The sequence below is a fragment of the Pygoscelis adeliae genome, unplaced genomic scaffold (assembly GCF_000699105.1).
Source record: "Pygoscelis adeliae isolate BGI_AS28 unplaced genomic scaffold, ASM69910v1 Scaffold432, whole genome shotgun sequence".
Classification (NCBI taxonomy): domain Eukaryota; kingdom Metazoa; phylum Chordata; class Aves; order Sphenisciformes; family Spheniscidae; genus Pygoscelis; species Pygoscelis adeliae.
Window position 1 is genome coordinate 438,459 of NW_008824289.1, and position 9,932 is coordinate 448,390.

Here is a 9,932-nt window from a genome sequence, read left to right on the forward strand (position 1 = left end):
AAGGGGGGGAGACCTGCAGGACGGGGTACGCAGGGACGGAAAGGGAGGAGGGACCAGGAAGGGGGAGAGACAAACTAGCGTTGGGCAAATGTGGGGAATGGTGGGGTGCCTGTAAGGTGGCAAAGGGACCTCCTCTCCTCAGCACCTGAAACGCTGCCCGCTTCCAAGCGCTTATCTCAAGGCTGAGCTTTGCTCCTGAAATCTTCGATGCGTTTTGTGGGCAGGTGACTTCCAAATAAAGCCCCAACACCAGGAGGGGGTAAAAGCATGCCTTATTCCCATCCTTCTTCCCAACTGAAATTTTACTGCTTTTTAAACCTAAGGGTTTTTAAGCTGTTCTGAGATATTATGGGCTCTGACTCATGCCTTGAATACTTGTGAGCAATACTGGGTGTGGAAGGAGGAACCAGAGGGGCGTGGGCACTCTGAGAGGTCTATAGCGCAGGTGTGTCCTCTTAAATCCTAGGTCAATTTGGTTATATTGCCAGATACAAACCTCTGTAATCCTAGAAGCACTGACTTGATACAGCTTCTTATATCCAGTGGCTTTGATACCGCATGCATCTCACCTGCTTCCCAGAGCTAAATAAGCATCACGGGGAGAGAAGTCACATGGCTGACGAGGGGATGGGGAGACGCGAGGAGTCAGGGGAGGGTCGCTGCAGGGAATGGGATGTCGAGGAGGCAGCTCAAGCATCTGGCATCCAGCCGGGGTGGGGAGGAAGGCAGCGCTGCAGGAGCAGAGAGGCTGTAGCGATGCCCAGACCCTGAGGTTACCTTAACTGCATTCATTCTGAGACGGAGGAGGAAATAGGGAACCGCTGGCCGTGCAGGGAGGAGAGTATTAGTTGGTTGGGATGGCCCTGGAAATAGCGATTTGCGTAGGGGGTTGGTTACAACCTTAATTTTGAGGGCTCTGCTTGTTTCATCTGACTGTGCTTTTCTCCTGATGCGTTTTCCTTTGTCCTGTTTCTGTAATTATCCTCATTTCAACCCTGCTCTGAGGATTATTGGTCAGTAGGAAGCCTCCTAATGCCCGTTCCTCCTTGGCAGGGGAATACCCATGCCCTCGATTAAAGTGAAACTCCCCAAACGGTGACAGAAGAAATTAGATCTATATTCCTCAAAGACACTCCCTCGGGCGAAGTTTCCCGACCCCCACCACAGCAGCACTGCCACCCTGCCCCTTGTGTTCGTTCTCAATATTGTCTTTGTTACAGCCACCTTTATATACGGCTCAGGGCTCCCTGGGGAAGGCAGAGGTGGTTTGTGTTGGAAAATCCTCGTGCCCGTGTCCCGGGTGAGCACACCGGCCCATCCCACTGCAGTCCGTGCCCAGTACAGGCAGTCTCTGTTCCGAAATTGGGGTGAGGAGCCAACTTTAATAGGCAGCACTTTACATTAAAAGACTGCTTCCCCAAGATGTTGGGTAGTCTTTAGCTGAAGGCGGTCCCTCTAAATGCTTGATATTTGAGAGTCCCTTGACTGGTAGCTTAAGAAGAGCATTTATTCAGTCTATACACCGTGTAAGATACACAGAGCCCAACCACTAATAACAACAAAAAATAAAGGTTAGGAGATTGGGCGTTCCCTTTGCAAGGAGACTTCTGCCAGCCTCTGCCTGCACTCACAGGTGCGTAAATGCACGTGAAAAAGATAGTTTGCAGGTCATTTAGATGTGCAGGTTGCTGCTCACCAGCCTGGTGTATACCAGCTGGATGGCATCCGTGCACAGCTTTTCGGAAAGCAGGCCTCAAAGGGACGTAGTATATGTATACATAATATATATTTTTTTATATCTATACAGCTGTCTATGCAACAATGGCATTTTTTTCAAGGAAAAAGCTAAGCGACCTCCCGAAGCCTGGCCCTTTTTCAGTACCCACAGCCATTAGAGCAGCCACCGACTACCTCCTATTAGCACTCCCCGCTCTGGTGCTTTGTGCCGGAGCGCCGTTAGCAGCTGCCGGGTACCAAAGGCTGCCTCCCCTTCCCGCGGCGCACCCTGCCAGTGTGAGCTGACACCGTTGGTGCCAGTCAGCTCGGAGGAGCACTGCTCCCCACACTTCCCACTCCCACCAGTCTGTCACCACTGCCGTGTGGCAGAATTACTGCCTCCTGCTCTCCAGCACATCCTAACACACAAAGAGCTGTGCTGCTGCTGCCAGCGCTCAGCTGCTCTGCGTATGCGAGAGAGGGAGGGTGCCTTGGAAAGGTCAGTGCAGGGAAGGAGGGCGATTCTGTCTCCTTCCTTTAGGGGCCGTATCCTGGCATCACAGCGAAACCTTGTCTTGCCGGCTGATCCGCGTCCATGGGGACTGCAGCCAGAGCGAAGGTGCCCCACGTTGTGGGGCTTCCCAGGATGGTTTAGTACCATGTGCAGGTCCAAAGAGCTTCCTCTGCCTGTTTCCCTCCTAGCGAAATCATCCCAAATTATGAAAATTGAATTTCTCAATTGGTTGTGACTCCACTCTGGACTGTTCCCTTGTTTTTGTTCCTGGCCCAATTTCACTGGCAGCTTTAGCAAAACAACAGCAGCAGCCACCACTGCCCTGGCTACAGCAGGATCCTCCCTGGAGCACTGTTTAATTTATCCCCCACATCCCCCGTGCCCACAGCAGCCCGGGGCTGGAGCACCGCGACTCTGGCCCCTCCAACCGCATTAGCCCCGGGCCGATCTTGTCACCCCTGTCACCCATCGCTGACACTAACTCAACTTGCCTGCACTGTTGTAGGGGGCAGATGGACTGTCGGAGCCCGAGGGCATCTCTCTGAAACGCGTGGCTGTGGTGGAAGATTTCTTTGACATCATATACTCGATGCATGTGGAGAGCTCGTCGGAGCCGGGCAAAGCACCCAAACATGCCGGGCAGAAGAAAACCTACCGAGCGGTGAGACTCCCCCTTCGCGTGCCCTGGGCAGCGAGGGGACGGGAGCGAAGGGGAAGAGGGGCCATGGGAGCGGGCATCCCGCGAGGTTGGGGATGGGAGGGCAGGTAGAAGCGGAGCCGCTGGCGGGAGGCAGAGGTGAAGGAGAGTCCTGTTTGCCTGTGCGGGGAGGCGTGAGAAAGGAGCTGTTTAAAGGCAGAGCAGCTGTGCTCGGGCAACGGGAAACTGGGCTGCAGTGGCAGCACAACGGTGCAGCACAACGGTACAGCACAACGGTATGGCTGCTTGGAGAGGAAAGACAAAGTGAATCATACAAAGACAACTGTACGTGTCTGGGAGGAAAAAAAAGAAAAAGAGACATACTCAGTATTACTGACGGGCGAGGGGATGTTTGCCCAGTCCCCTGTGCACTCTGCTCCGTGCCATCTGCCTCCCCGTCTCCCTTGGCCGGAGGGAAATGTCTCGCGTGGGCCTTGAAGGGCAGGAGCAGCCGGAAAGGGGACTGGAGCACGGCCGGAGCCTGCCCCTCTTCCCTGGCCGAGCTGATCCTCTCACCAGCCCATCCTGGGTTTCCTCCGTTACAAAATGGAGGCAGGCACCGAGCTAAGTCTCGTCAGGTGCTCCATGGATGTGAGAACCAGCTCTATCCATCCTGAAACCACTCTAGTTAGGTCAGGAATAATTTAGCTTGAAGTGTGCTTCTCCAGGGATCTTGCTGTTTCTCCTGACTCTGCACAGCCCTTCGATGCAAACGTTTGGGCTCTCCTCTTACAAGAAGAGCTGAATTTACTGTCCAAAACCGAGCTACTCCCTTGAATCGCACAGCCCTAAGGACCAGGTCGCTTAGAGACAGAAGTGGCTGGCTGGCAGCTCGTGTCTCTGGTGTATACATCATCTTGGAGAGGTCTGTGCAGGCTGCCCTGGTCTCTGCGATGATGCCTGAGATTACGCTGGGCTCAGTGTGCTGCTGGAGCCGGCTCAGGGGTGGAGTCTGTCCTGCCTGTCCTGCCTGCCTATGTCCCCAGCCCATCAGTAGCTCTGCGCGCTGGTGCCGGAGGGGCAGCCCAGTGCCCTGCAGCCCCCCTTGTGCGGTGGGAGCCCCCGGGGAGCAGGGCTCTGTGCTCACCGCTCGTGGCATCGCTCCGTGCCCTGCATGCTCAACTCCAGCCCCTGCGGCAGAGCACAGGGCCGGGGCACACGCTGACCTTCCCTGGCCAAGGGCAGGTGGCCTCTTTATAGTCGGGGGGGGGGGCAGCCCCAGCAGCATGACCACAATTTAAAAACTTTCCACTCATTTCCCCAGCAGACCACTCCGACCCTCCCCTAATTCCTTCAATTCAGCTCTCTGGAGGACTAATCTGTGCCCTGCACAGCCTCGGGGGAGCAGGCTGGATCCGTCTGTTTTGCCAGGCCTGCTCGCAGCAGTCAGAGAGCTTCACGCTCCACCCCTCCGTCTCCCTCTTGAGCTGAGATCATCACATTAGCAGTGTGTATCCCCTCCTGACCTGGCAGGACGCTGCTGGCTAGGCTGGCTGGCCTTGCTCATGCCCTGTCTCCCTGGAGCGCCTTTGCAGCCGGGTCTGGAAGGTGAAATGCTGCATAGCGCACCCCGCGCCATGGCTCGGGTGCACAAAGGGACGCTGCTGGGCAGTCAGCTCGGGAGGCTTCAGTGTCCCCTGCTGTTTCTCTCCCTCTCCCTTTCCCCACCGTTTCTGATTAAAGGCACTGGAGAGTTTGCCCTTGTCTGTGACCTCCGGAGGGAGGCAATCAGAAAGGGAGTTTGGATGGGAGATAACTCATCAAGGAAGCTGTCTGCTCTGCAGAGCATCAAATCAGCTGAGAAATAACAACTGTATCACTAAAATTAGCTGAACATTTGCAGCAGAGACCATGGGCTTGCTGGAGCAAAAGAGGCAGGGAAACTGGGCTCAGCCCCGCGGGCAGCATGAAGGGACAGTTCCCTGCCTGCACCACAATACCACGTTTGCCACCAGCAATTTTCAGGCCCCTAATTTCAGTGTTTCTGTGGGAGTCCCTAGTGCTTGTGCATTGATAAATACCGCACAGAGGCAAAGGCTGAGCTGGGCAGCCGCTTAGTCGCAACAGAACTCCGTGGGGCTGTAGCTAAATAGGAGGAGAATCCCATGAGGACCAGGCACTGCATCCTCCATTTGAACGGCTGGGACAAGGTCCCTTGCCTGAACTTTCCACCCATCTGGCATTAGCGTGCATGCAAAACCTCGGGCTCTGCTGCCGCTCAGTGGAGATAAATGTCTTTCCCTCCCACTGCAACGTCGGGTCACGGGGCTGCTTTAGTCATGATCAAGCAAACCCTCTGCCCCATTGCACTTCTACTATATTGTTATTTTATTCCAAGCTTAAGCATCACCCTTTCCTGTAGGATAGAAAAATGCTTGGAATTTAGGTGTTTTGAATTTTTATTAACAAAATAAGGTGGGAGGGTGATGCCCACTGGCCAGAGGAGGGGGATCAGGACATCCTGGGCTGCCCTCCTGGCTCGGCCCCCGTCACCAGCCGTTGCTCGCGAGGTGTCTGGTTGCAGCCCTGCTTCCCGTTATGAGCCCCACTTCTGCCGGGCTCGCAGCCCTGAGGACTGGCACAAACAATTGAATTTCTGTCTGCTTTATGACCCCACTTGTAAGTGCTGTGACCCCTGCTGGGGTCACGGCCCCTGGTTTGGGAACCACCGTGCTAGGACAAGTCACTTAGACCAAACAGGATGGGTGATTAACCGTAGGAACCAACCCCAAAGTAAGAGTTGGGCTCTCCACCTCTTAATGCCTTCCAATTAAGACCAGATGTCTTCCTGGAAGATGTTTTAGGCAAACCACAGGCTACTGGGCTGCAGGAGAACCTGGGTGAAATTCCCTGACTTGTGCTACACAGAAGGTCAGACTCCATGATTTGATGGTCTCTTACGGCCTTAAAGAAATCTACATTAAAATTGCCTCATTCCTTCTCCAAACAACCTAGTCTTGATCTTTAGAAACACTGTAAAATTGCTGCTGGCAGGGATTAATTGGAATAATAGGACTCTGTGATAGCCAGGCACCTTCTGTGGGTGCTTAGGTCTGGATGCAGTGTTTAACTTCAGGCATCCAAGTTTTAAATATTTATCCTTAGCTTTTCCTCATCTGTAAAATACAAATATCCCACAAAGGTTCAGGAGACTCAATTCATTACTGTTTGTAAAAATGTTTTCAATTCCCTAGATAAAATATGTCACAGAAGTGCAAAGTATTAACAGTAATTGATTGTCATTGTGGGAAAAAGTGACCTGCCCTTACAAAAGATTAATGGATTCTTCAGGTTACTGGTGTGATGATAATTAACAATGCAAACAGAGCTGACGAGACCGTACTTTCTCATTTGATTCTTACACATTTGTAGCTTCGCTCTTCCCAGACTCTGAGGGAGAATGGAAGGGAGTTTCTGGGAAGGAGTGGCTACGCAGGGAGTCCAAAGGTCTGTTCGTTTGCATCTCGGTGCCTCTCTGACACACCAATTACCCTCCAAAAATGTTCCTCCATCAACAGTTGCTCCGGAGGGAGGGATTCAGGGATCCCAGGACCAGGCTGACAGAAACGGTGTGTTGCTGTGAGTCGTTGATGTTCTTGGCTAGGCTGAGCCGGCGAGGTGGGAGGGTGCTGGTGGCCTCCCGCGCCCTCGGCCCAGCTCTCCGTTAGGCATTCTCCCTCGCCCAGGACATACAGCCGTCTTCGTTCTCTTCCCAGATTGCAGAGACCTATGCTTTTCTCCCGAGAGAAGCTGTGACCAGGTTCCTGATGAGTTGCACTGAGTGCCAGAAGAGGATGCATTTCAACTCCAACGGACTGGAGCCCAAAGGTAAAGGTGAATGAATTCTGCCAGCAGAGCTGACACAGCATTTCGCACCAGCATGGTATCACTGATAGCTGTCAGGATACTGCCCCGCCGATGAGATACTTCTTTACCAAATGGTTTTCCTAACCTGTGTTATTTTTCATGCATTTTTATAGCCAAGCTGAAAGAATTGCTTAAATCTGGTTTGTCCATCACTGTTTTCAGCTTAGAGAGCAGAAGCAGCCTAGCTGTCTTTCCGAGCAGGCAGGCAGTTTCACTTCTCAGTCCACCTTTCCCAGTGCAACCGTACAAAGCTTGGGTCAAAAATACTTCAGATATGTCTGCAATCAGCCCATAATTGTGTGTGGGTGGAAACTTAGATTTCTGAAAAAACGTGACCTAAAGTTTTTCCTTTAAACTATTAAATTGTAATGAAAGACACTGAATAGGTCTGAATAACTGAAGTTTCTGATAAAGAAGTAATTTGCAGTAATTAATAGATATGCACGTCATGATCCTATTTTTGATAATGGAAAGTGTTTTGGTAATCAAAGTTATATTATGCCTATGTATACAACCAATTAGCGTGGCCATTGTGGTGGTTGGCTCATTATGGTTCTTTTGTAAACGGAACCAATCTGCAGCTCCCAGGCCTAAAAGATATAAGCAGAGCATAAGATGGGACCAGGTTTTCTTCCAGAGTAAATGGTTAAAGTTGATGTTTGTGTGTTTTTTTCTGAATTACAAACTTGTTTTCATGATCAAGTGCAAAGCATCAAACTGACTCTGAGAGGTTTCACCCAACGAAATTGGTTCTTTAAAAAAACATAAGCAAACTGCAGAGTTAGTCTATTTCAAAACTGTTAAGGCAAACAGGCTCATTTGGCAGCTCTTATCAAGCAGAGAAGCAGAATTAAATGAACAAAGGACCCAACAACAGAAAATTTCTAGTATTAAATACTGATTTCCGGCTGTTTACTGCTACAAGCAGAGCTGTGGACAGCCCAGAGGTTCCGTTTAAGTGGATTATGTGTGCCAGCTATCCAAAGCTAGTGACTGAAATGCTTGTTACATTTTTTAGAAACTCTCCCAAATAATCCTATGTGACATTTATTAGCCTAAGCTCCATTACTGCGGCACTTCCCACCCTGCCGGCTAAGGGCCCGATCCCTCTTTTCAATTAGGTCAAGAGAAGTTTTGGTCTTTGGCCTCACTGGGAGCAAACCTGACCTTTACACTGGTTGCGCCGCATCCATCACCAGTGACGTTCCAAGTGCTGCGGCTGCAGCAGTCGGCTCAGTGGGCGGGAAGGGCGATGGGATGAGAGTCAGGCCAACAAGGACGTCACCTGTTGGCTTGACCCAAAACGGGACACTTTACTAAATGCCTGGCACTAGCCGAGCAGTCTGCCCCGGAGCTCGAGATCCCTTTTCAGGAGGCAGCTGATGAAAAGGGTCATTGTTCCTTCAGGGGCTCCCCCTTGCCCACCCACCATCCCCGTGTCTCCCGTGCCTCCCCCAGTGACACGGCACCCGTCCCGGCTCAGAGGCAGCTCAGAGAACACCAAGTGCTGAGTATCCTCCCCAGAGCAGTCCTAGCTGTGGAAACCATGATCAGGGCTGAGATCTGGCTGTCCTGAGCAAATTTCTAAATTAATATAAATTATAAGTTATTTTCATAAAGCTTTCCCCCTTACCAGTTGTCTTAAAAATTAATCAAACAGGAAAACAAAGGATCCCGCACATAAAAAGTCCTGCTTCTTACCCACCAGGAATGGAAGGACAGAAGTGCCTTTCTGCTCTGAATACTACCTAAATAGTGACTAAGTACCTGTGAAAATGCATGGAGTAGATTAGATAAGGTAACTTTTACTGGGGAAGAGTGTCTGATTTCACTAATACATATTCAGGAATTTATCGGGAGCAAATCACCTAAAAAAACATTGGGGTCATAGAAGAATTACCTAGGTGTATGCACATGCATACACATATACAAGCATATATAGCTAAAGTTTAACTCAGTAGGATGAAAAAATTTGAGTCATTCCCGTCTCTTCCTACTTCTCTTGTCTGTTAAACAAATCTCAACACATTTCATTTGTGATCATAAAAATCCCTAATTAAACGTATCTGACATCAAACCCTGCAGGGCACCCACATAATTCATCAAAGCAAATTGTCTTGCTCATGGGAAACTTTGAACATCACTGGACTTTGCTGTGATCTCTTTACACTGTTATTAAATTAGGACTAATTCCAGTGGAGTTACACAAGAGTGGAATTAGGATTGAAACCATTTTACTTTAAACCATTCTGCCTATTTCATCTGTGTGTCAAACACATGGGGCATGTGATAACTTTTTGAAAAATGAGCTAAAGGATTCCAGTAGCCCCCTCTTGTGACGTAGGATATGAAGATTGTTCCCGTGGAGTCCCCCAGGCCTTTTAAAACAAAGGTTTTCTTTCTTTTCCAGTTAGCTTAAAAAAAAAGGTTTTGGTTTCTTAGGCTCAAGCTCTTATCTGTTGCAGTTGCACAAATTCACAGTAAATTTGTGGCTGCTAATGGGTTTATTCCAGATTTACATCAGGATGGTTTCAGGCAGAATCTAGGCACCAAAGATCATCTACCTCCCTCTTCCTCCCCCTGTGAGGATGCTGAGCTTCTGTTGAGCCTCATTCATTTCTGCAGCGCTGAACTATTAAGTGGGGGGTGGCAGGAGAGCAACACATCATCCTCAGAGGACTGAGAGACTCGCCTCATCCACACCCGTGCTTCAAGGAAAGAGCAGCTCTATCTTTGTTACTCTTAGCAAATGCTTTCCTAAACTCTTCTTAAAGACTCAAATACTGACGACTCCAGCCAACCTGGGTAGGTGGCAGATTTTGTTCCTGGGGGCTGTTTCTCCTTTCACTGCAGAACCAGACTGCGAGAAGCACCCCTTGCACTGGGATTTTAGCATCTTTTTATCACAAGATAACAACCTTGCACAGGAGAATAATGGGTTATTTTCGGTGCTTAATATATAGAGGCATAGAAGTGCTCTTAATTAATCTATAGGTCGAAGCATGACAGAGACCAGTGATATACAGCCATGAGAAAAGAAGGGAGGAATTAGTTTACAAGGTTCCTAAAAGCTTTGCAGCTTCATGTTTGGGGGAGGTGATGGCCTGAGTAGCTCTGGGCACCTTTTACCGCATCCAC

General features: G+C 50.1%; 1 protein-coding gene across 1 annotated transcript in view; it reads left to right on the forward strand.

Annotated features, from left to right (window-relative positions):
* The first annotated feature begins 2,311 nt into the window (after positions 1 to 2,311).
* Positions 2,312 to 9,932, forward strand: part of NOL4L (nucleolar protein 4-like) — a 44,379-nt gene continuing 36,758 nt past the window's right edge. Inside the window, exons 1-3 of the mRNA XM_009318759.1 lie at positions 2,312 to 2,335; positions 2,736 to 2,891; positions 6,644 to 6,755. Coding sequence (XP_009317034.1) covers positions 2,312 to 2,335; positions 2,736 to 2,891; positions 6,644 to 6,755 — 292 coding nt within the window. The remainder of the gene's footprint in view (positions 2,336 to 2,735; positions 2,892 to 6,643; positions 6,756 to 9,932) is intronic.